This window comes from Mustelus asterias, chromosome 6 (assembly GCF_964213995.1).
Source record: "Mustelus asterias chromosome 6, sMusAst1.hap1.1, whole genome shotgun sequence".
NCBI lineage: Eukaryota > Metazoa > Chordata > Chondrichthyes > Carcharhiniformes > Triakidae > Mustelus > Mustelus asterias.
This window is the reverse complement of record NC_135806.1, coordinates 94,772,919-94,799,964: the sequence shown is the minus strand read 5'-3', so window position 1 is coordinate 94,799,964 and position 27,046 is coordinate 94,772,919. Positions and strand designations below refer to the sequence as shown.

Below are 27,046 nucleotides of genomic sequence, written 5' to 3'. Positions count from 1 at the left end.
AACCTGGTGAATAAGAAAAGAGAGGCGTACAGAAGGTTCAGAGAGCTAGGAGGTGTTAAGGATTTAGAGGAGTATACGGGATGTAGGAAGGAGCTTAAGAAGGAAATTAGGAGAGCGAGAAGGGGTCATGAGAAGACCTTGGCGGGTAAGATTAAGGAGAATCCCAAGGCTTTCTACAAATATGTCAAGAGTAAAAGGATGAGATGTGAAGGCATAGGACCCTTAAAAGGTGAAGGGGGAAAAGTTTGTGCGGAACCGTTAGAAATGGCGGAGCTGCTTAATGAATACTTTACCTCGGTATTCACGGTGGAAAGGGATCTGGGTGGTTGTACTGCTGGTTTGCGGTGGACAGAAAGGATCGAGCATGTGGACATAAAGAAAGAGGATGTGTTGGAACTATTGAATGGCATCAAGGTTGGTAAGTCGCCGGGACCGGATGGGATGTACCCCAGGTTACTGTGGGAGGCAAGGGAGGAGATTGCGGAGCCTTTGGCGATGATCTTTGCATCGTCGATGGAGACGGGAGAGGTTCCGGAGGATTGGAGGATTGCAGATGTGGTCCCTATATTCAAGAAAGGGAACAGGGACAGCCCGGGAAATTACCGACCGGTGAGTCTAACCTCAGTGGTTGGTAAGTTGATGGAGAGGATCCTGAGAGACAGGATTTATGATCATCTAGAGAAGTTTAGTATGACCAAAAGTAGTCAGCACGGCTTTGTCAAGGGCAGGTCGTGCCTTACGAGCCTGGTTGAGTTCTTTGAAAATGTGACCAAATACATTGACGAAGGAAGAGCGGTGGATGTGGTCTATATGGACTTCAGCAAGGCGTTCGATAAGGTCCCCCATGCAAGACTTCTTGAGAAAGTGAGAGGGCATGGGATCCAAGGGGCTGTTGCCTTGTGGATCCAGAACTGGCTTGCCTGCAGAAGGCAGAGAGTGGCTGTGGAGGGGTCTTTCTCTGCATGGAGGTCAGTGACCAGTGGAGTGCCCCAGGGATCTGTTCTGGGACCCTTGCTGTTTGTCATTTTCATAAATGACCTGGATGAGGAAGTGGAGGGATGGGTTGGTAAGTTTGCTGACGACACCAAGGTAGGTGGTGTTGTGGATAGTTTGGAGGGATGTCAGAAGTTGCAGCGAGACATAGATAGAATGCAAGACTGGGCGGAGAAGTGGCAGATGGACTTCAACCCGGATTAAGTGTGTAGTGATCCATTTTGGCAGATCCAATGTGATGAAGCAGCAGTATAATATGAAGGGTACCATTCTTAGCAGTGTAGAGGATCAGAAGGACCTTGGGGTCCGGGTCCATAGGACTCTTAAATCGGCCTCGCAGGTGGAGGATGCGGTCAAGAAGGCGTACGGCGTACTAGCCTTCATTAATCGAGGGATTGAGTTTAGGAGTCGGGAGATAATGCTGCAGCTTTATAGGACCCTGGTTAGACCCCACTTGGAGTACTGCGCGCAGTTCTGGTCACCTCATTACAGGAAAGATGTTGAAGCCATTGAAAGGGTGCAGAGGAGATTTACAAGGATGTTGCCTGGATTGGGGGGCATGCCTTATGAGGATAGGTTGAGGGAGCTTGGTCTCTTCTCCCTGGAGAGACGAAGGATGAGAGGTGACCTGATAGAGGTTTACAAGATGTTGAGAGGTCTGGATAGGGTAGACTCTCAGAGGCTATTTCCAAGGGCTGAAATGGTTGCTACGAGAGGACACAGGTTTAAGGTGCTGGGGGGTAGGTACAGAGGAGATGTCAGGGGTAAGTTCTTCACTCAGAGGGTGGTGGGTGAGTGGAATCGGCTGATGTCGGTGGTGGTGGAGGCAAACTCGTTGGGGTCTTTTAAGAGACTTCTGGATGAGTACATGGGATTTAATGGGATTGAGGGCTATAGATAGGCCTAGAGGTAGGGATATGATCAGCGCAACTTGTGGGCCGAAGGGCCTGTTTGTGCTGTGGCTTTCTATGTTCTATGTTCTACCCATGTAACTATCTAAATGCTTTTTAAAAGACAAAATTGTACCTGCCTCTACTACTACCTCTGGCAGCTTGTTCCAGACACTCACCACCCTTTGTGCGAAGAAATTGCCCCTCTGGATACTTTTGTATCTCTCCCCTCTCACCTTAAACCTATGCCCTCTAGTTTTAGACTCCCCTACATTTAGGAAAAGATATTGACTATCTAGCTGATCTGTGCCCCTCATTATTTTATAAACCTCTATAAGATCACCCCTAAGCCTCTTGCGTTCCAGAGAAAAAAGTCCCAGTCTATCCAGCCTCTCATTATAACTCAATCCATCAAGTCCCGGTAGCATCCTAGTAAATCTTTTCTGCACTCTTTCTAGTTTAATAATATCCTTTCTATAATAGGGTGACCAGAATTGCACACAGTATTCCAAGTGTGGCCTTACCAATGTCTTGTGCAACTTCAACAAGATGTTCCAACTCCTGTATTCAATGTTCTGACCGATGAAACCAAGCATGCCGAATGCCTTCTTCACCACTCTGTCCACCTGTGACTACACTTTCAAGGAGCTATGAACATGTACCCCTAGATTTCTTTGTTCTGTAACTCTCCCCAACGCCCTACCATTAACTGAGTAAGTCCTGCCCTGGTTCAATCTACCAAAATGCATCACCTCGCATTTGTCTAAATTAAACTCCATCTGCCATTCATCAGCCCACTGGCCCAATTGATCAAGATCCCGTTGCAATTGGAGATAACTTTCTTCACTGTCCACTATGCCACCAATCTTCATGTCATCTGCAAACTTACTAACCATGCCTCCTATATTCCCATCCAAATCATTAACATAAATGACAAATAACAGTGGACCCAGCACTGATCCCTGAGGCACACCGCTGGTCACAGGTCTCCAGTTTGAAAAACAACTCTCTACAACCACCCTCTGGCTTCTGTCAAGAAACCAATTTTGTACGCATTTAGATACCTCACCCTGAATCCCGTGAGATTTAACCTTATGCAGCAACCTACCATGCGGTACCTTGTCAAAGTCCTTGCTAAAGTCCGTGTAGACATCAACTGCACTGCCCTCATCTACCTTCTTGGTTACCACTTCAAAAATCTCAATCAAATTTGTGAGACATGATTTTCCACTCACAAAGCCATGCTGACTGTCCCTAATCAGTCCTTGCATCTCTAAATGCCTGTAGATCCTGTCTCTCAAAATACCTTCCAACAATTTACCCACCACAGATGTGAGGCTCACTGGCCTGTAGTTCCCAGGCTTTTCCCTGCAGCCCTTTTTAAATAAAGGCACAACATTTGCCACTCTCCAATCTTCAGGCACCTCACCCGTGACTATCGATGATTCAAATATCTCGGCTAGGGGACCCGCAATTTCCTCCCTAGCCTCCACAATGTCCTGGGATATACTTCATCAGGTCCCGGGGATTTATCTATCTTGATGCGCTTTAAGACTTCCAGCACCTCCTTCTCTGTAATATGTACACTCCTCAAGACATAGTATAATGTGGGAAAAGTATAAAGAGTATAATGTGGGAAATACGAAATTGTCTATTTTGGCTTGTTATCTAAATGGTGAGAGACTGCCGAGCTGTGAGATTCAGAAGGATCTGGGTGTCCTAGTGCATGAAGGCTTGTATACAGGTAAAAGTTAGAAAACTAAAGTTTATTTATTAGTTACAAATAGGCTTACATTAACACTGCAATGAAGTTACTGTGAAAATCCACAAGTCACCACACTCTGGCGCCTGTTCAGAAGCAGAATTTAGCATGGCCAATGCACCCAACCAGCATGTCTTTCAGACTGTGGGAGGAAACCAAAGCACCCAGAGGAAACCCATGCAGACACAGGGAGAACATGCAGACTCCGCACGGACAGTGACCCAAGCCGGGAATTGAATCCGGGTCCCTGCCACTGTGAGGCAGCAGTGCTAACCACTGTGCCACCCCGCAAGTAATTACGAAAGTTAATAGAATGTTGCTGTTTATTGTGAGGGGAACTCATTGCAAAAATAGAGAGGTTATTCTTCAGTTGTACAGGGCATTTCTGAGACCACATCTGGAGTATTGTGTGCAGTATTGATCTTTTTTAAGGAAAATTGTAAATGCATTAGAAGCAGCTCAGAGGTTTACTAGACTAATACCAGGAATGGGAGGGTTGTGCTAGGATGAAAGGTTGGATAGGCTAGGTTTGCATCCTCTTGAGTTTAGAAGAATAAGAGGTGGCTTGATCAAAATCTTTAAGATCCCGAAGGGCCTTGACAGGGTGGGTGTAGAGAGGATGTTTCCTCTTGTTGGAGGATCTAGAATGAGGAGTCATTGTTCAAATATAAGTGGTCACTCATTTAAGACAGAGATGAGGCAAACTTGTTTCCAGAGGGTTGAGTGTCTCTGGAACTCTTTTCCTCGAAAGGCAGTGGAAGCAGAGTCTTTGAATTTATCTAGCTCTGCCTTAAAAAAAAATTCATGATTAACCAGGTGGTAGAAGGTTATCTGGGGTAGGCAGGAACGTGGAGTTGAGGTTACAACCAGACCAGTCATGTTCTAATTGAATGGTGGAGCAAGTCAAATGGCCTACTCCTGTTCCTAATTCATACGTTCATGTGTAACATTCAGGCTTGACCTTATAAGTAGCAAGTGACATTCATACCACATAATTTACAGGTAATGGTCATCTTCAGCAAGAGAAAATCTAAACACCACTCTTTCACATTCAATGTCATTGCCATCTTAAATAGACCAGCCGTAAAAATATTTTGGGGATGAGAACAGGTCAGGGGCTACAGTGAGTAACTCACCTCCTGATTTCCAAAGCTTGTCTGCCATCCAGAAGGCACAAGTCAGAAGTGTGATTGATGAAAGCATCTTCAGTATTGCTCAAAAAGCCCAGCTTTTAGGACAGTCAAGTGCACTTGTTAGGAATCCCATTAATCAATTTAAGTATTCACCCGCTCCACAAATGGTGTACAATGGGAGCACTGTGTACCATCTGCAAGATGCAATGACTCACCAAGGCTTTTTTAACATCACCATCCAAAATGCAACCTCTATCACCTAGAAGAACAAGAGCAGCAGACGAATGGAATACTACCAGCTGCAAGTTCCCCAACAAGTCACACATAATCCTGTCTTGGAACTATATTAAGAAGTCTCACAACACCAGGTTAAAGTCCAACATGTTTATTTGGTAGCAAATACCGTAAGCTTTCGGAGCACTGCTCCTTCGTCAGATGGAGTGGATATCTGCTCTCAAACAGTGCACAGACACAGAAATCAAGTTACAGAATACTAATTAGAATGCGAATCTCTACAACCAGCCAGGTCTTAAAGGTACAGACAATGTGGGTGGAGGGAGCATTCAACACAGGTTAAAGAGATGTGTATTGTCTCCAGACAGAACAGCTAGTGAGATTCTGCAAGACCAGGGGGAAAGCTGGGTTACTGATAATGTGACATAAATCCAACATCCCGGTTTAGGCCGTCCTCATGTGTGCGGAACTTGGCTATCAGTTTCTGCTCAGCGACTCTGTCATGTGTCGTGAAGGCCGCCTTGGAGAACGCTTACTTGAAGATCCAAGGCTGAATGCCCGTGACTGCTCCACATCATTGGAACTATATTGCCATTCCTTCACTGTTGCGGAGTTAAAATTCCTGGAACTCCCTCCCTAATAGTAGTGCGAGTACTTGCACCACATGGACTGAAGTGGTTCAAGATAGCAGCTTTTCATATAGGGATGACAATAAATTCCTACATCCCAAGGACGAATAAAAAAAAATTGGACTTAAATAGAATAGAACATGGTACTTACTAAGTTGTGAAAAGCTAGGAACATCCAAAAATGACTTGGGAGTCCAGGTACATAAAATCACTAAAACATCATAAGCAGGTACAGAAAAGTTTCAGAAGGCGAATGGAATTTTAAAGTTTATTTATTAGTCACAAGTAGGCTTACATTCACACTGCAATGAAGTTACTGTCCAAATCTCCTAGTCGCCTCGCTCCGGTCCCTGTTCGGGTAATTGACCTATATATCTGAAGAATTTAAATACAAGAGGTAGAGTTGCTTCAGCTATCCAGAGACCAGGTTAGACCACACCTGGATTACACTGAACAGTTCTGGGAATCACATCTTAGGAAGAATATATTTGCCATGGAGGAAGTGCATGTAGATTTAACAGTATGATACCTCGGGTGGAATTTTACAGTACTCTGCCAGTGGGTGTGCAGGCAGGGAGGCCCAGAAAGTTCCCTGGGTGACCATTCCACCAACAACCCACCCGTCCCCAACCTGCAATTTTACGTGGGGTGCATGGGCAAGGCCTAATGCAAGCTGCCTGCTCGTCCTCATCCCAATTGAGGCTTTAAGTGACTAATTATTGAACATTTTATGACCGCTTTCCACCTGGCCTCCATTTTGAGGTTGGCGGAGCTGGGGGCTGGTGGGTGTGAGATTGGCAGGTCACCCTGCTTGGTTAAGGGGGTGCACTTCCCTTAACAGGTGCCCTCCCTGAAAGTCTGTCTCCCACCAGTGCTTCATTGGCCCACAGCCTATCCATCAAGACCCCCATAACCCACTCTGCCCCCACCCCCGCCCCCACCTCCACCTTCCCCCTTGCCATGAGACTCCCTGCACTTTCCTGGTCCTCTGCAGCCTGCTTGTAGTTCCAGTCCTGGCCACTGGGACTACAGAGCTGCTCAGTGGTTATCCCACCTCCAGTCAATTGTGTTGGGCCCCCGATTATTCATCATTTATATAAATGACATTGATGACTATGTGGAGATTAGGATTAGTAAGTTTGCGGATAACAGAAAGATTGGATAGGTGGTTAACAGTGAGGTGGAGTATCATGTCTTGGACTACAAGATATAGATGGAATGGTCAAATGGACAGATAAGTGGCAGATGGAATTTAACCCTGAAAAGTGTGAGGTGATACACTTTGGAAGGAGTAATTTGACAAGAAAGTACTCAATGAATGGTAGGACACTAGGAAATTCTGTGGAACAAAGAGATCTTGGCGTGTTTGTCCACAGATCTCTGAAAGCAGAAGGACATGTTAGTAGGGTGGTGAAAAAGGCATATGGGGCACTTGCCTTTATCAATCGAGGCATAGATTACAAAAGCAGGGAAGTCATGTTGGAGTTGTATAGAGCTCTGATGAGGTCACAGCGAGAGTATGGTGTGCAGTTCTGGTCGCCATGTTATAGGAAGGATGTGATTGCACTGGAGGGGGTGCAGAGGAGATTCACCAGGATGCTGCCTGGGATGGAACATTTAAGTTATGAAGAGAGGTTGGATAGGCTTGGGTTGTTTTCGTTAGAGCAGAGAATACTGAGGGGTGACCTGATCGAGGTGTACAAGATTATGAGAGACATGGACAGAGTGGATAAGGACCAGCTGTTCCCCTTAGTTGAAGGGTCAGTCATGAGGGGACACAAGTTCAAGGTGAGAAGTAGGTTTAGGGGGGGATGTGAGGAAAAATCTTTTTACCCAGAGGGTGGTGACAGTCTGAAATGCACTGCCTGGGAGGATGTTAGAGCCAGTTTGCCTCACAGCCCTGATGAGCACTTGGCACATCATAACATTCAGGGCTATGGGCCAAGTGCTGGCTGATAGGATTAGGTGGGAGTTCAGGTGTTTCTAATGTGACATTTCGCACTCTTTGGGCCAAAGGGCCTCTTCTGCACTGTATGCTTCTATAATGCCAGGAATTAACGCTCCTCAGAGTGGTGTGTTCCCCACCAACTCTTCAGCTGTGAGGCAGGAAACACACCATCCAAAGAAATCCTGCTCCTGGAATCCAAGGATTAATTTATGAGGAGAGATTTCACTAACTAAGGTTGTATTCCCAAGTTTTCAAAATATTTAGGAGAAGTGAAAGGGCAGTTTAGAATAAATTATCTCTGCTGATTGGGGAGACCCAAGACTGATGGGAATGACCTAAAAAAATGTAGAGGCTGACCTTTCAGAGATGATATCAGAAACCCTTTTACACAGAGGTTGGGTTGAAGCTTGGAACTCTCTACCACCAATGATAATTGAAGCTAGATCAATTGTTAACATTAAAACTTAGATTGATAGATTTAAGTTTGCCAAATGCATTAAGGATATATGGAGTTAGCTCACAGGGTCAGCTCAGAGTGGTGAAGCAGGCTGGTAGATCTCAATAGCATATTCCTGTTGTTATGTTCCTATAAGAGTAAGAGCTATTATTGTAAATAAAGGAGCATATTAAGTACAGGCTGAATGTGGCTTCAATGCAAAAAGAGCTTTTGTTGTTAACTTTTACTATGGAGAATAATAAACACTTTTTATTTAAAGCAAGTATTTCCTTTCTCTTCGTTCATTTCTGCACATTGCCATTGACTGTTGAAAACTGATTTGTTCCCATAATTCCACAGGAGCAGGCTGAGGGTAAGGGAGCTTGTTTGTGCACTAATTTATTTAATTATTTTTCAGTTAAATTTGTGAAAAAAATCAGAGGGTTTTTTTTTCAAAGCAGGAAATAGGCCCAGCAGCAGCCTGGGAAGGTGTTGGAGGGTTTAAAAGTAGGCCGCACCTTTGAGCGGGCAGCGTCGTTAGCGGGCAGCGGAGTGAGCAGGGGACAGAGTGAGAGCTATAAGGGCTTTGGCTCAAAGGGCTTCGGCGAAGGCGAGGAAGGTTGTTTGTTTTTCTTCTGTTACACCCCCTTTTTGGTTTTATCTCCCAAAAACTAAAAAGGACATGGCTGGTATGAGTGGGAGGCCAGTATACTGCATTCGGTGTGGGATGTGGGAGTTCCTGGAGACAACTTGCCTCCCGGGAGTCCATATCTGTGCCAGATGTGTGGAACTGCAACTCCTGAAGGATCGTGTAAGGGAGCTGGAGCTGAGGCTCGATGAACTCAGTTTAGTTAGGGAAAATGAGAGATTAATAGATAAAAGTTATAGTCAGGTAGTGACACCAGGGTCTCGGAAGGAAGAAACGTGGGTCACAGTTAGGAGGGGTAATAGTCAGAAGGGTGATGTGCCAGAAAGTACCCCAGTGGCAGTCTCCCATAAAAGAAAGGGATGGGCAACAGATGGGAGAAGGGAAGGGAGTGAGCAGTCTGTGGAGGGATCCCCTGTGGTTGTCCCCCTCCAAAATAGGTATATTGTTTTGGATTCTGTGGAGGGGGATGACCCTCCAGGGGTAAGCCACGAGGACCAGATCACCTCCACGGAGACAGGCTCAGGGGTCCGGAAGGGAAAGAAGGGGTTTAGGAGAGCGATAGTTGTGGGGGACGCAATGGTTAGAGGCACGGACAGGCGGTTCTGTGGGAGTGAACGAGAATCCAGGATGGTAGTCTGACTCCCTGGTGCCAGGGTACTGGATGTCTCCGAGAGGGTAGGAAGCATATTTAAAAAGGAAGGTAGTCAAACGGATGTGATTATACACATTGGTGAAAATGATGTAGGTAGGAAGAGCAGGGGGGTCATACGAGAGAAATTCAGGGAGTTGGGTGCTAGGCTAAAAAGTAAGACCTCCAGGGTAGCAATCTCTGGACTGCTCCCGGTGTCTAGTGCAAGTGAGGCTCGGAACAGGGAGATTCTACAGTTGAACGCGTGGCTAAAGGACTGGTGCAAGAGGGAGGGTTTTAAATTCATAGATAACTGGGAAATCTTCAAGTCAGGATGGCAACTGTACAGAAAGGATGGGTTACACCTCAACTGGAAGGGAGCAAATATCCTGGCTGGGAGTTTTGCTAGAGTGTTTCGGCAGGATTTAAACTAGTGTGGCAGGGGGGTGGGGAACAAAACAGGAGGTCAGTAAATACTGAGGCTGGGGTTGAGCTGGGGGCCAGGGCAAGGCTAGCTAAGAAGAGGAGCACTCTGGAGGAGGAGGACCTGACTGGGCCCGGAGGTCTGGAGTGCATCTGCTTCAATGCGAGGAGCGTAACGGGTAAAACAGACGAACTTAGGGCCTTAATGCTTATGCGGAATTTGGATGTGGTTGCGGTGACGGAAACTTGGTTAAAAGAAGGACAGGACTGGCAGCTGAATAATCCGGGGTATAAGTGTTTTAGGCGAGACAGAGGAGGGGCTAAAAAAGGTGGGGGAGTAGCGATATTAGTTAAGGAGCATATTACCGCGGTGCAGAGGGTAGACAACTTAGAGGGGTCATGTACTGAGTCGCTGTGGGTGGAACTCAGAAACAGGAAGGGTGCAGTCACTATGCTGGGGGTGTACTACAGACCACCCAACAGCCCACGGGAAGTGGAGGAAAGGATATGTCAGGAGATTCTGGATAGGTGCAGAAAACATAGGGTTGTTGTAGCGGGGGACTTTAATTTCCCTGGCACAGACTGGAAAGCGCTTAGAGCTGGGGGTCCGGACGGGGAGGAATTTGTAAAATGCGTACTGGAAGGTTCTTTGGAACAGTATGGAGATAGCCCGACTAGAGAGGGGGCTATACTGGACCTAGTTCTGGGAAATGAGCCCGGTCAGGTCTTCAAAGTTTCGGTAGGGGAACATATGGCAAATAGTGACCACAACTCTGTTAACTTTAGGATAGTAATGGACAAGGATGAGTGCTGTCCTACGGGCAGGGTGCTAAATTGGGGGAAGGCTGACTATAGCCGGATTAGGCAGGAATTGGTGGATGTTGATTGGGAGAGGATGTTCGAGGGTAAGTCCGCGTCTGGCATGTGGGAGTCTTTTAAGGAACTATTGATAAGGCTGCAGGATAGGCATGTGCCTGTAAAAAGGAAAGATAGGAAAGGTAGGATTCGAGAGCCGTGGATAACCAGGGAAATTGAGGATCTGATTAAAATGAAAAGGGAGGCGTACGTTAAGTCCAGGCAACTGAAAACAGATGGAGCTCTGGAGGAATACAGAGAGAGTAGGAAAGAACTCAAACAGGGAGTTAGAAGGGCAAAAAGAGGTCACGAGATGTTCTTGGCAGGCAGGATTAAGGAGAATCCTAAGGCATTCTATTCATACGTTAGGAACAAAAGAGTTGTCAGGGAGAAAATCGGACCTCTCAGGGACAAAGGAGGGGAATTATGCTTAGAACCCAAGGGAATAGGGGAGATCCGAAATGAATACTTTGCATCGGTATTCACGAAGGAGAGGGGCGTGTTAACCGGGAGTGTCTCGGAGGGAGGTGTTGACCCGTTAGAGAAAATCTCCATTACAAGAGAGGAAGTGTTAGGTTTTTTAGGGAACATTAAAACTGACAAAGCCCCAGGGCCTGATGGCATCTATCCTCGACTGCTCAGGGAGACGAGAGATGAAATTGCTGGGCCTCTGACGGAAATCTTTGTCGCTTCTTTGGACACAGGTGAGGTCCCTGAGGATTGGAGGATAGCGAATGTGGTCCCGTTGTTTAAGAAGGGTAGCAGGGATAACCCAGGAAATTATAGGCCGGTGAGCTTGACATCCGTGGTAGGGAAGTTGTTGGAGAGGATTCTTAGAGACAGGATGTATGTGCATTTAGAACGGAACAATCTCATTAGTGACAGACAGCATGGTTTAGTAAGAGGGAGGTCGTGCCTTACAAATTTGGTGGAGTTTTTTGAGGAAGTGACAAAAACGGTTGATGAAGGAAGGGCCGTGGATGTCGTCTATATGGATTTCAGTAAGGCATTTGACAAAGTCCCACATGGCAGGTTGGTTAAGAAGGTTAAGGCTCATGGGATACAAGGAGAAGTGGCTAGATGGGTGGAGAACTGGCTTGGCCATAGGAGACAGAGGGTAGTGGTCGAAGGGTCTTTTTCCGGCTGGAGGTCTGTGACCAGTGGTGTTCCGCAGGGCTCTGTACTGGGACCTCTGCTATTTGTGATATATATAAATGATTTGGAAGAAGGTGTAACTGGTGTAATCAGCAAGTTTGCGGATGACACGAAGATGGCTGGACTTGCGGATAGCGAAGAGCATTGTCGGGCAATACAGCAGGATATAAATAGGCTGGAAAATTGGGCGGAGAGGTGGCAGATGGAGTTTAATCCGGATAAATGCGAAGTGATGCATTTTGGAAGAAATAATGTAGGGTGGAGTTATACAATAAATGGCAGAGTCATCAGGAGTATAGAAACACAGAGGGACCTAGGTGTGCAAGTCCACAAATCCTTGAAGGTGGCAACACAGGTGGAGAAGGTGGTGAAGAAGGCATATGGCATGCTTGCCTTTATAGGACGGGGTATAGAGTATAAAAGCTGGAGTCTGATGATGCAGCTGTATAGAACGCTGGTTAGGCCACATTTGGAGTACTGCGTCCAGTTCTGGTCACCGCACTACCAGAAGGACGTGGAGGCGTTAGAGAGAGTGCAGAGAAGGTTTACCAGGATGTTGCCTGGTATGGAGGGTCTTAGCTATGAGGAGAGATTGGGTAGACTGGGGTTGTTCTCCTTGGAAAGACGGAGAATGAGGGGAGATCTAATAGAGGTGTACAAGATTATGAAGGGTATAGATGGGGTGAACAGTGGGAAGCTTTTTCCCAGGTCGGAGGTGACGATCACGAGGGGTCACGGGCTCAAGCTGAGAGGGGCGAAGTATAACTCAGATATCAGAGGGACGTTTTTTACACAGAGGGTGGTGGGGGCCTGGAATGCGCTGCCAAGTAGGGTGGTGCAGGCAGGCACGCTGACATCGTTTAAGACTTACCTGGATAGTCACATGAGCAGCCTGGGAATGGAGGGATACAAACGATTGGTCTAGTTGGACCAAGGAGCGGCACAGGCTGTACTGTTCTTTGTTCTTTTTGTTTGCACCAGTTTTACTTTGAAACAAGCAATGATGTCAGAATGTATGTGAAATCGGCCAATTCCTTTCTGTCAGTGTAAAGTGACTGGCCTCACTACATTGACATGGCTAAATCACCATGTAGAAAATCACTAGTACAAGCCCATCTGCCAAAATCTATGGCACACTCTCTTGCATGCTGTGCAGTTGCTTCTCAGTATCTTGAGGTACTTAAGAAATCAGAATTTTAAACTTTTGTTTCTGTAACAGATACTCCAGTTTTTCATTCATTCTTAGGATGTGGACATCGATGGCAAGTGCAAGATTTATTGCCATTGAGAAGGTGATGATGAGCAGCACTCAAACTGCTGTACTTTCTGTGGCAAAGGTACCTCTGCTGTTAAGCAATGGATAAAGGAACAGCAATACATGTCCAAGTCAGATGGTGTATGACTTGGAGAGAAACTTGGTCACGTTCCCGTGCAGTTTCTGTCCTTGTGTTTCTGGGTGCTAGAGGTCATGAGTATGGAAGATGCTATTGAAGAAGCCATTATAAATTCCTATCCAAGACTTGCTGCTTGTAGGCACAAACTACTTTAGTACCCAAGGATGGTCCTGGACTCTGCAATCAATGAATATCTACACTTCTAGCTCATGATGAAGGGAAGGGCACTGGCAAGAGATTGCAGAGGGATCTATCTGGGTGTCTTTGTACATAAAATCGCAAACGGCTAATGGGCAGGTATAGCAAGTAATTAGGAAACCTAATGCAATAAATATTTGAGGAATTTGGGAGGGCCTTTGGGCATGAAACAATTTTCTTGCTGTATTATTCAATTAAATTTGAGCATGACTATGGTATTTTTGGCTATCTATAAATAGAATTTGCAAATATATACATTTCCCAATCACCATTCAGTTTGAGATGTATATCAAACAGCAATGTGATTTCGAATAACTGCCGTCATATATATGGATACATAATATGAAATTTTTGACAAGGACATCTGCTGACCTGCTCCAAATTAATAATGAAGTTCTGACAGCATTTGTCCAAAACAACTTATTGTCACTTTTGCATTGCTGTGAAATGGTTTCCAACTCACAATAGGACAGATGTGGGAATATAATTCCAATAAAATACAGCCATGATCTTTTTTCTAAGTGAGTACTTCTCAGGGAAGCTATAATCAAAGTACTTAACTTGATTGATACAATTCCAGTGCAATTGTGGCAGCTCATCAGGTGGGGCAAGGGAGGCCTGTCTCATAGATCAATTGGAGATTGCCCCAATTCTTAACACTATGCCAACTCAAATTGTATTAGATACATTTTATTAGTAAATTTAAATCAAGAGTACTATTTCTACATAAGGAAACATGTTGTATATTCAAACCAAAATCCTTATGTTTGCAAGCAGAACCCATTGCCATGGTGACCCAACGATTTGTTTAGGCAGTCATAGGCACCTAGCATTCCTTAAACTGGCCCTTGCTGAGGTTACTTCCATGGCCTTTTGCACAGCAATTTTCTGCAAAGTGGGTAATCAAAATGATACCGTGCCCTCCAAATGGCATCTCATACCTATGTGAACAAGACAAGCAACTGTGTACCTCCTTAAATACTGCTAATCAGACTGTAAAATTGTTAATAAACAATGCAGAATCTGAAGATTTAATAATTTAGAATAGTAAATTGTCAAATCAGGTACAAAAAGTGAGATTGTTTGATTTAAAAGTTTTTCTTTATCCCCAAAATGAATTACAAGCAGAAGGAATTAGATTGTACACTTGTAAAAAATAATTTTTAGTGTTGGAGAGGTTGTTTAGCAGTAATTAAGGCCTACCATGCCCTTACAGATCTTTAGACTGAAATGGACAAGGCCTACCTTTTTGTGTGGGTTTAGTCCATAACTTACACCATTGGGAACATTCACACCATTCAATGCAGTTGGCTGGAGAACCAGATGGCAAGATGACACTTTTGTGCAGTTTATGGAGCAGCAGCCCAAGTTTGACAATAGTTCCTCAATTTTAGCACTTAGCTGCATTTGCTCGACATTGCTGTTCAATTCTCTCAAAAATGACAGAGCACATTTTTTTAAAAAATCATTCATGGGATGGAATTACAGCCAGCATTTATTGCCCATCACTCATTGCCCTCAAGACGCTGGTATATCTTGAATAGCTGCAGTCCACGTGGTGCAGGTACATTTACAGTGCTGCCAGGAAGGGAAGAATTATTTCTAGGCACACGTGCACAATTCTCTCATGGCAGTATATGTGCAATTTTGCAAGAGGAGCTATAAATGCATCGCTGCAAACCTCAGATTAGTTACAGAGCATAAATGTAACAGAGTACTGAAATTTCTGCAAAAGCTTTTAAAATTATATTCAATGCACAAATCTTGAGTTCTACTAGTGGCTGTGCTATTTTAAAAGGATGGAATGATTGAGAGGCAAAATACCCCATTGCTCTGACCTATAATTGGTTACTAACATTTATAAATTGAAAGCAATAGCATCATTTCTTATGTACTTGCAGGAGGCTGTAGGAAATCTATTGCTCCATATAATGTTGATGTGTAATAACACCAAAGCCTGAAACAATAATTTACTGATGGTAGAAATCTAGGATAAGGTACCTGTTGACCCTTTCTGGAGGGAGGGAAAATGAAGGTGGCAAATCCAAAGCTGGCCAGGACAGAGTAGAAGAAAATTTGAATATACTTGGGATTTAGGCAGCCTGATGGCAGATGAAATTCAATATATAGGAAGCAAAAGCACTTTACACAGGAGCAATAAATACACCTTATTCTCTTTACATTTGTGTATAAAAAATGAAAGAGAGCTGGAGGCCCCAGTAGACAATAAATTGAAGCTATTGTAACCTCTTTTTGGAGGCAATAAGAAAAATAAATCAGCCATTGGGATGTACTAAAAGATCAATATTGAGCCAAAATGATGAAGTAATCCTGCCACTTTGTATATCATTTAGAATATTGTGTTTGACACAATATAAACGAATATTGCAACTACAGAAGAGAGCAAGAAGGGATTAGATTGTGATGAGTGATTACATTAATTGAACATGCTCTCAGTGGAAAAGAAAAGGTTGAGAAGTAATTGCTGTTTTTGCTTGTCTAAAGGGATGATATATAGGAAGGGGGTAAATTTTCAATGAATCAGCAAAACCACTGGGTAATTTAACTGCCCAAAATGGGTTTGGATAGCCTATTAACATGTATAAAAATCTGAAAGAGGACCTCAGCCCACCTTGAAGCTGGCCACTTCTGCTTTTAATGGTGGTGAGATGAGGAGCAGACAACCAATTGCTTTTAGGTGGCAGGTGGGTCATTGAAACCTTTTAAAGAGGCTCCATGCGTCTCTTTGCAACTCACGCTGGTCAGAAAGGGGTTTAGGAGAGCTGCACACATCAGTAAAGTGCATTTACAAATATTACTGTGGGTCAGGAGGAGGAGAGAGAGAGGTTTGCTCCAGGCCAATGCTGTAAACAGTATGCTGCCACCTCCACAATTTCACTCTGAGACCACCCCCATCACCAAATCCCAGTCTCCCCTGCAATCTCTGAAGCTTTCCCAACCCCTCTAATCTCAGACTACCTCTGATCTCCCCGAACCATCATGATCACCCTGACTCCTTCAACTAGGGGGGTTTTCACAGTAACTTCATTGCAAGTAAGCCTACTTGTGGCACTAATAAACAAACTTAAAAAAGAAATTAAAACTTTAACCATGCTCAAACTATCCCACTCCCTGCTATCACTAACGATCACAAAAGTTTTCTGATCCTTGGCTGTGACCTTTTTTGGGAAAACCTCTTTTCCTGCAGGCAACCAAACCCATTTACCTGCCTTAGGAAAAAACTTACATCCCAGTGTGAAAATTCCATCACATTCGGGAATGTCCTTCTAGTTTTTCAAACCCTCCATCACTCTCCAAATCCCACCCCAGTCAATATCAGAGCTATTAATTCAATGCATGCTTGGTAAATATATGGAGCAGTCTCCCGTGGGAAATGATGGTGGCAGATAATGTTGTTTCACTCAAAGGCAAATCAGATGGAATCTTTTCAGAAAATAACAGTATCCAAATAATGAGACTTCACATATGGTACAGTACGTACATACGGCACAGTAGCACAGTGGTTAGCACTGCTGCCTCACAGCTCCAGGGACCCAGGTTCAATTCCAGCCTCGAGAGACTGTGTGGAGTTTCCACGTTCTCCCCGTGTCTCCGTGGGTTTTCTCTAGGTGCTCCAGTTTCCTTCCACAGTCCAAAGATGTGCGGGTTAGGTCAATTGGCTATGCCAAATTGTCCCTTAGTGTCAGGGGGACTAGCAGGATAAATACGTGGGGTTATGGGGATAGGTCCTGGGTAGGATTGTTGCCGGTGCAGGCTTGATGGGCTGAATGGCCTTTTTCTGCACTGTAGGGATTCTTTGAGTTTATTCATATTTAGCCATGCTTCCCAAAGCTTTTCACCATTGGGTTAGCCTGGTCCTCTCTCTGGGTCTGTTGAAGATTAATTGGCCACCAAAAAATTGTCTTGATTGGTCAACAGCTCCATTATTGTTCTTTATAATACCACCTCCAGAAAGTGAACAAGATGGACTGGAACTTTTCTTCATTCCATGTTAATGTAAAATGGAGCAATGCACAAAATGGGATGTATACCCTATTTCATTCCATTCACGAATCATGCTGGTACGTTTCGAGTGATAGCTGGAATCCGGGAGAATTCTCCAAACACAGCTGCCCTATAGTTGTGCTGCTCCTGCTATTAGTCTGCCACCCACAAGAGCCATGCTTTACAACTGCTGCAGGAAATACGTGCAGAGAGTTCAGGGTCGGAGCAGCAGCAAGCTGGTCGAGACAGCAAGCACGGCTTGAATGAGAAATCGCAAGCTATCCTACAAATCCCAAAGCTAAAACAGATTGCTAAGTGTAGCCTGACGGCGATCCCTGAAATTAATTGCCCTATCCTTTATAGAATAACCAATTCCTGCAGTCACGTCAATTCACTGAGCCTTTCAATCCTTCAATCCGCCTCTCCAGGTGCTTGGCTGCTTCACCTTGGTTTCGATAACTGGCAAAAAGTTTGGGATATTCCCAACCTAATTCACCCAAGGGCAACAGATACCCCCCCCAAAAAAAAACAGAGGGCTACAGCCGACAGCTGTAGCTTCCCCACCCCCCAACACCAGGGCTGCAGTTTGTCCCGATCTCTCACTCTGAGGACAGCAGTTTGCCCTCTCTCTCTCTCCCCCCACCCACCCCCGCGGGCTGCAGCTGCCCCCATTGCCCCTCTCTGGATGGGACCTGTGTGAGGATGAAGCGCAGTGCCTCTTGGATTGATATGGTGTGCATGTTGGTTGTAAAGTTGCCTGTTTGTTGTGGCAGGCAGCTGCAGCCCAGTGACATGACGAGACTCACAAACGGCAAAACACTTTCCAGCCCGAGTGTCATCGCCCCTGGACTCCACAACAAGCCGCTAACAGAAACACTGCACCAAAAGCCAAGAGCTGTCATTTGGAGCGATGTCAGTTGTTACTCACCGTGGCTGCAGCTTCAGTCAGCCTGCATGGTTCCGGCTTCACGCTCGGGTTTGGGATCTTCAAGCATTCGGATGCACCCAGGGAAGAGCTCTTGTGGTGTGTCACTGCGGACCAAACACTGGCAAAAATGGCTTTCTGCCTGTGCGGGGTTACCTGTTTGGATTGAGAGGCCAGCGGGCTGAGCAGCTTGATCCCAGCTCGCAGATCCCTTTGGCCACTCGAGCCCGGGTTGTCATTCGGTCCCGAGCAGCACAGGTTGGGCTGAGAGGACGAGAAGACACGGTCCAATACCTGCCTCTTCTTGCTTTTCAAATGCACTTTCCCCGCCGTTTCCTTCTTACTTTCGCCCTTCTGGTCGGACGCGAATTTTGTGCCGAGAAAGGGTCTGCTCCTTTGGAAGTGTTTGCGGAGGCGAGTCTGGATGGATTGGGATTCTTGCTTGTTGCAAGTGTCGGTATCGGAGCCGGGGAGCTCCTCCATTCTGCTGCAGTCTGAAGCGATCCCAGGGAGAGACTGAATCACTCACACACAACCTCCTCGCTCTGAACCATCACGAATGAAGCTGCGGTGAAAAGTTCTGTGAACCCCTTTCTCTTTCCAGGAACTCTGGCAGGTCATGTGTGTGTGTTTTAAAATATCGAAATACAACAGCTTCTGTTGTAGAGAAAGACACGATTTCACCCAACAACAGTAACCGAATGAGGAACGTTTAAAGAGAAACAGCGAAGCTACCTCTCTGACAGCGGCAGTTATATGTGGGACAACATCCCCCAGGCTTTAGAAGCAGCTTAACATGGTAGATTTGGAAAGTCATTTAAAGCAAACCCACCCCTTACCCAACTGCGCTGGATAGAACTGATCTAAACGACAGACTCGCCCTTCAGAGAGAAACACAAACCGGGAAGCGAGGTGAATCTCCAACCCACCCCGGAGCCTCGTTTATCGCTCAAACTAACACGTGCCGAAAAGGAGGCGGAACTCCAAAATAAATTGCTGAAAAGTTGTAAATTCTATGGGATTAAAATTTTGGCTAAAACATCCATAGGAAACGTAGTGTACACAATAGGAAGGTGCGACAATTTATTTATTAATAGAGATGAATTCTGCACATCACAAGCAGGCGGTTTAACAGACATTTCATATAGGAATAGATTTGGGCACAATGTGTGCTCAAACATGCACTGGTTTTCTGAGGTGAGGCTCTGGTTTAAATTTCCCTCCAAACTCATTTGTAAAATAACATGTAATTTTTTTTCAGGAACGAATGCAGTCAGTATTAAATAACAGTAGTTTATTTTCCTTATTCATTAAAAACATTGAAACCTGGTACATTTTTATTAAATGTATTAATGCAGCGCAAAAATGGTTTTAACCACACGTTGCTGGGTGCTGTGTAGTTCCTCCAATAAAACCTTGCCAGGCGTGGAGGCGACCATCCTCGCTCCTCAATTCATCCCTTCTTATTTGAAAGGGTTTTAGTTGTTCAGGCATTCTATCAGAATGTCAGCCATGAAGAACCATATGCTTAACTATGGACAATGTTGGATCCTTTCGAGTCCAGTATTTGATCTGATGCGAAGACAAGGGTAGTGTGTCAAGGAAACTCAAGGCAAGGATAATTTCTCGTGGCATTGGTGGGAGCGGTATACTTTCTAGTTGTGGGAGACACCTCAAGGTGTCTGCACTTGATGTGTGTGTCCCTGGTCAGTGTTGGAAGATATATTCATAAGTGGCCATCAATAAAGCTCAACACTATATCCTCAAAGATGCTCCTGGAGGGATGGCTTTGTCTTCTCTAAATAAGCCTAGCTGGGATTTATGATCAGTATTTACTATTTAGCTATTCATAAATGGATTGGTGGAATTTCTTTATCTCAAAGATGGCAGCCAACCCCTCTTTCTCGATCTGTGAGTATGGCTTTTCAGCATCACTTAGGATTCTTGAAGCATAGCCAATCGGCCTTTTTAACCTGATTTTTATTTTGTGACAAGACAGCTCCAATTCCCAAAGGAGATGCAACAGGTGAGAATGATTTCTTTTGAAGTGTTAAAATGAACTAAAAGGCAGGATGACTGCAGGGCTTGCTTCACTTTTCCGATGGCTTCATTTTGCTGTGCCTTCCAATATCATCTCTAGTCTTTTTTAAACAATGCCTGTAGAGGCACCAATATTGTGACAAGTTTGGAATAAACCTTCCATAATAATTTACCATTGCAAGAATTATGACATTCTTTTAATGGCCCTAATTCGGTGCAATCCTTGTGCATCCACTCTAAACCCTAAATAAGTTACCATGTTTGCCTAAAAGTTGCATTTCTCTCTTTTTAATCTCACTCCAGCATCCTGGAACTTTTTAAAAACCTCCTCTAGGTTGGTGAGATGTTTCTCTCCTGTGGCTCCGATGATTAGCACATCATCCTATAAACAATTGCCATAGGCAAATCTTGTAATAGGTTTTCCATTGTACATTAAAAGATTGCACAAGCAGATGGGATGCCAGCAGCTGCCTGTGTGCTGGTATATGCCTTTATTTGCATATTAGAAGCTGCTCACTCCACAAACTGCACGGGCTTCATAATGCCCAGAACTTCTAAGTTTGGTCTCCACCTTTTCTTGTAGCGAATAGGGCACGGGTCTGGCTCCTTAATTTTGGTGTAGCTTTTGAGTGCACATAAATTTTGGATTTCAAGCCATGCATCTTGCCTCGTTCTTCATCAAATGCCTTCTGATATGTCCTGTGGACATCATGTATGTCCCCTACATTAATTTCGAAAATTTCTAGCCAACTCAATTTTATTTTCTGAAGCCAATCTCATCAAGCTTGGCCCTCAACTACAATTAAAGACAGTTGTGCAGACTGCTGTCTGTAACTGACAAGTGTTGTTGTTCCCAAAATCTGTATAGCCTCCGCCATATACATTGCCAGCCTGGTTGCCATGTTTTTTAATCTCAGGCTTTGGAGGCCTCTCTGTAGGTATTAATAAGTTTGTTCTCCCACTACTGAGTTGGAGGTTCCTGTGTCCACCTCCATTTTGAGCGGATGACCGTTAACCATCAATACAATTGTGACGGGAGCCACTTTGTCCACCTTAATATTTATCCTGTATGTAGAATTACTCACCATGCTGTGCACTGGAGCTGAAAATGTTTTTCTCCAGCACCGGTCAGGACCTGTTTAGCCTTGTACTTGCTTCTTATATGCTCCTTCCTTCCACAGGCCTAACACAGTTCCTTTAAATAGCTGAAACTGAAATAACTAAACAAGGTAACAGTTACAGAATGATGCTAGGAAGATAAAGGAGTAAAGAAAAAGTGGATCAAAGAGCAGGATCAGGTGGTTAAAAGACTAGGAAAGAGCAGAGTGCAAGTTTATAGCTCCTAAGGAAATCTAAACAGCTGTTTGGATGAGTGCGTTAGGTAGGTACTTACTATTACTATTGGTTATAATTGTTATGGTATTATTCTGTGATTCATTGTTTATAAGAAATATATATTATATAAGAGTGGAGAAGAAGGGCCCTAGTTGATATTGTTTAATATTAATACGATTAATTTAAAGGGGTAAGACATGGCAGGAGAGTTCCAAGCCATGGTCTGCTCTTCTTGCTCCATGTGGGAGACTAGGACCAATTTATATACATTAACGATCTAGATGACGGGACTGGGAGCATTCTGGCCAAGTTTGCCGATGATACAAAGATAGGTGGAGGGGCAGGTAGTATTGAGGAGGTGGGGAGGCTGCAGAAAGATTTAGACAGTTTAGGAGAGTGGTCCAAGAAGTGGCTGATGAAATTCAACGTGGGCAAGTGCGAGGTCGTACACTTTGGAAAAAAGAATAGAGGCATGGACTATTTTCTAAACGGTGACAAAATTCATAATGCTAAAGTGCAAAGGGACTTGGGAGTCCTAGTCCAGGATTCTCTAAAGGTAAACTTGCAGGTTGAGTCCGTAATTAAGAAAGCAAATGTAATGTTGTCATTTATCTCAAGAGGCTTGGAATACAAAAGCAGGGATGTACTTCTGAGGCTTTATAAAGCACTGGTTAGGCCCCATTTGGAGTACTGTGAGCAATTTTGGGCCCCACACCTCAGGAAGGACATACTGGCACTGGAGCGGGTCCAGCGGAGATTCACACGGATGATCCCAGGAATGGTAGGCCTGACATACGATGAACGTCTGAGGATCGTGGGATTATATTCATTGGAGTTTAGGAGGTTGAGGGGAGATCTGATAGAAACTTACAAGATAATGAACGGCTTAGATAGGATGGACGTAGGGAAGTTGTTTCCATTAACAGGGGAGACTAGGACGCGGGGGCACAGCCTTAGAATAAAAGGGAGTCACTTTAGAACAGAGATGAGGAGAAATTTCTTCAGCCAGAGAGTGGTGGGTCTGTGGAATTCATTGCCACAGAGGGCTGTGGAGGCCGAGACGTTGAGCGTCTTCAAGACAGAAATTGATAAATTCTTGATTTCTCGAGGAATTAAGGGCTATGGGGAGAGAGCGGGTAAATGGAGTTGAAATCAACCATGATTGAATGGTGGAGTGGACTCGATGGGCCGAATGGCCTTACTTCCGCTCCTATGTCTTATGGTCTTATGGTAATTTCAAGAGAAAAAGACAGCAGAGAAATCAATAGTGAGAATCAGATAAGATAAGAAAACAGAGCAAAAAAATAGTAGGAACGGAGCAAAGAATTTTAAAAGTACTAGCCTTAAGGTTTTGTACCTCAACACTCAGAGCATTCGAAATAAAATGGATGAATTAGTTGCACAGATAGATGTTAAGGGGTATGATATAGTTGGGATTACAGAGACATGGCTCCAAGGTGTCCACAGATGAGAACTAAACATTGAGGCCTATTCAGTGTTTAGAAAGGACAGACAGAAAGGAAAAGGTGGTGGAGTTGCATTGCTGATTAAAGAAGATATTGGTACAATATTGAAGAAAGATAATGTAGAATCTGTATGGGTCGAGTTAAGAAATATCATGGGGCAAAAAACATTTGTGGAGGTGATATGCAAACCAAACTGTGGAGGTAGAGTTGGGAATAGCATTAGACAGGAAATCAGAGGTGCATGTGATAACGGAACATCTGTGATTATGGGTGACTTTAAACTGCATATAGATTGGGTGAGTCAAATTAGTCAAAGTACAATAGAGGACGAATTTCTGGAGTGTACACGGGATGGTTTTCTAGACGAATACGTTGAGGAACCAACAAGGGAACAGGCCACCTTAAACTGGGTATTATAGAATGAGAAAAGATTAGTTGGCAATCTGTTCTGAGACAGCCCTTGGGGACAAGTGACCATAATATGATGGAATTCTTTACAATGGTGGATAGAGGGGTGGTTGATTCTGAGACCAGGGTCCTGAATCTCAATAAAGGTAACTATGATGGATTGAGGCATCAGTTGGCTGTAGTAGACTGGGAAACATTACTGAAAGGAAGGACAGTGGAGCGCGAGGGACAGGCATTCAAGAAATGAATAGGTAATCTCCAAAAGTTGCTTATTGCCATTCTGCAAAAGAGTGGAAAGGGAACTGTGGCCAAACCATGGCTTACAAGGGAAATTAGAGATGGTATTACATTCAAAGAAGAAGCATACAAATTGGCAAGAAAAAGCAATCGACCTGAGGATTGGGAACAGTTTAAAATTCAGCAAAGGTGGACAAAGGAATTGATTGAGAAGGGGAAAAGAGAGTATGAAAGTTAGCTGGTGAGGAACATAAAAACTGACTGTAAAAGTTTATATAGTAAAGATGAAAAGATTGCCAAAAATGAATGTAGGCCCCTTACAGTCAAAACTCTGCACCCACATCCCTTTTGCTACTGTGATTAGCAGTCCCCCCACCCAAAAAAAAACTTCATAGAAACCCTACAGTATAGAAAGAGGCCATTTGGCCCATCGAGTCTGCACCGACCACAATCCCACCCATGCCCTACCCCCATATCCCTACATATTTACCCACTAATCCCTCTAACCTACGCATCTCAGGACACCAAGGGCAATTTTTAGCATGGCCAATCAACCTAACCCGCACATCTTTTGAACTGTGGGAGGAAACCGGAGCACCCGGAGGAAACCCACGCAGACACGAGGAGAATGTGCAAACTCCACACAGACAGTGACCCAAGCCGGGAATCGAACCCAGGTCCCTGGAGCTGTGAAGCAGCAGTGCTAACCACTGTGCTACTGTGCCGCCCACACTTAGCGTGCAAGCTGACAAGATCCACCATGAAGTTCCACCGTGCCTTTTTCTGCACTTTCCATAGCAAGGACAATTTCTAACACCTTCTGTAGGGTTATTTCTGCTTTTTCCAGCAGTGTCTTCTGTATGGCAGTATTATTTACCCCACACACTAGCCACTCTCTCAACATTTCATTAAGGACAAACCCAAATTCACAATGTTCAGCAAACAGCTGAAGAGATGTGCTTCAAACTACTCGTTTGTTCTTCTCTGCCATTGTCCGTGGTAATTGAAAAGCGCTTCGTTAATCCTCATTGCCAAGATATAATATCTTGGGAAATGTGGCAACCACCAAATGGAGTAAAGAACTATTTATTAATAATATAAACTATATACAGAGAGTGAGAAAGATGCTACATTACTTGAACTCCAGACTTCCTGGGAGAGCCCCGCTCAACCCCAGGATTCTCTCACTTTCCTGAGTGACCAAATGGGTCACATGACCTTTCGAAACCCCACCCCTTAAAGGGGCTCACTATTACACTAAAATTTGTCCATTCACTAACATTCAAAATATCTAAACTTACCATGCCAGAACTAATACTATGAAAGGAAGCGTGTCGTGTCTCCTTCCAGATGTTACAGCGCTGCGATGGAGCCCTTCGATGGATGTTGCACTCCATATTTCAGGAGATACCGAGATGGGAGCTGCAGGTTATGGAAGGTGGGATACACCCTCTCTTTACGGCACTAGCTGCCGTTTGAAAAGCTTAAATGTTAAATGCGAATTTCACAGTAACTTCATAGCAATTGCCCTTGCTATGGAAAGTGCAGAAAAGGGCACACTGGAACTTCATGGTGGACCTTAATGTAAGCCTTACTTGTGACTAATAAATAAACTTTACCTTGAATGTTAGACAACAGCTAAGTGGATGAATAAGTGGGGTGGTAGGATGGGGATATGTGGGTGAGGTGGTAGAGTTGGTTGTAGGTGGCACACCTGACTGCACCTCAGAGTCAGGGACTTTCATGGCGGGGCCCGGGCAGCAGGGAAATTGCCCATTATTAAAGTTTAAATTTCCTGGGTAATTCCTCTGCAGGGTATAGTCACGCATCTTGGCTCACACGTTGTGATTTCGATAATCCGGAGACCGGAATATCAGAGGCGAAACTGATGGGCAAACCAATAGAAAGGGAAATTCTCTGGGGGAAACAAGAATTGGAAGGAATGTTGGTATATCAGTAACAGAGTAACACATTGACACACTACTGATCACTACTAGATTCCCCTCATAACCAACAATAATACAATACTCGCTGATAGTCCATAATGTGACCTGTGAATAAATTTAACACTTTGATTTCCTACCAGTAACATGTAGTCATCTTATAACGGTGCTTGGGGCGTTTCAGAGAATCCTTACAGTGCAGGAGGAGGCCATTCGAGCCTACACCGACAACAATCCCACCCAAGCCTTTTCTTCCACATATACCTTACCCCTGCTAATCCCCCTGACAGAGGGGAAATTTAGCATGGGCAACCAACCTAACCCACACATCTTTGGAATTTCTCACAGGTCATATGTTTCTAAATAATTCAAACTACTGGAAATTAGAACAGATGCTGGAAGCACTCACCAGGCAAGATCTTGTACACTTTACAAAACAACCATTGAGTTTTGAATGGCTGCCAGAGACCCGACCTGGGAGATCTTGCTGAGTCTGCAGGCTCGTACAGCAGCCCTGGGGTGGGAGCTGCTGCTGCAGAATGGGAACGGAGTTTCCATCTTGAGGCCCCATCTCACTGAATTTAATAGCATAAATGGCGGCCATCGTTGCCATCAAACTCCATGCCCGTCTTTCCCTATTCTTCTTCTTTGAATTCTTCCATCCAGAACCACACAGTTTTAATTAAATTCACAAATGGCATTCTTTGTGGCTGTCAGACCTGCTGAGTTTCTCCAACATTTTCTGTTTTGGTCCAATTGTAAGGTATCGGTAAGTAAAAATGCACGTGTGGGAGAAAAATCGAGGCTCCCAACTAATGCGCGTATAGCAAGTCGTCATGGGTGGCTGACACAGGAGCTGTGATCCACTCGCTGATGGTGGGGGTCGTGAGAGGGGAGGCTGGGGCAGGACTCCCAGGCCAGCCTCCTGGCCCCTCGGGCGGGAAGATGCAGGTGTGTGACTCACCTGCTCACAATAAGCAATTAATTAGACAGATTGACCACCTGCTTGCTGCTGTCAGATGGTTGGCCTCTGCCAGCTGATGAACCGCCTTCGGGAAGATCGACCACAGACATGATCACATCAGTCCGATTTCTAACTGTCCTCTCGCTTTCGCCCCCACAGGAGTGGGAAGATGTGAGGCAACGTCAATATCACATCCAGCTTAGTCTTTCCAGCATTTTCTGTTTTTAAAACCAATCCCTGGGCTCAGATTCACTAAAATTGGCATATAATTACAGAAAAATTGGCATGTAATTGCCAGTGTTTTTGTTTTGTCTTTTAGGGCAAACCAAATAAACCAACTCAAATGAACTCACGAACAAAGTAAAAAGGGCAGCTCCCCAAAAGGAGGGGGAACAG

At 44.6% G+C, this 27,046-nt stretch overlaps 1 protein-coding gene across 2 annotated transcripts in view; it reads right to left on the bottom strand.

Annotated features, from left to right (window-relative positions):
* The window catches only part of mctp1a (multiple C2 domains, transmembrane 1a), a 599,923-nt gene extending 580,710 nt beyond the window's left edge, over positions 1-19,213 (bottom strand). Inside the window, exon 1 of one of the 2 annotated variants that reach the window (XM_078214774.1) lies at positions 18,261-19,213. In XM_078214774.1, coding sequence (XP_078070900.1) covers positions 18,261-18,740 — 480 coding nt within the window. In that variant the 5' untranslated portion in view covers positions 18,741-19,213. The remainder of the gene's footprint in view (positions 1-18,260) is intronic. The other variant, XM_078214777.1, reaches the window with a different exon arrangement.
* Between the last annotated feature and the right edge of the window lie 7,833 nt (positions 19,214-27,046).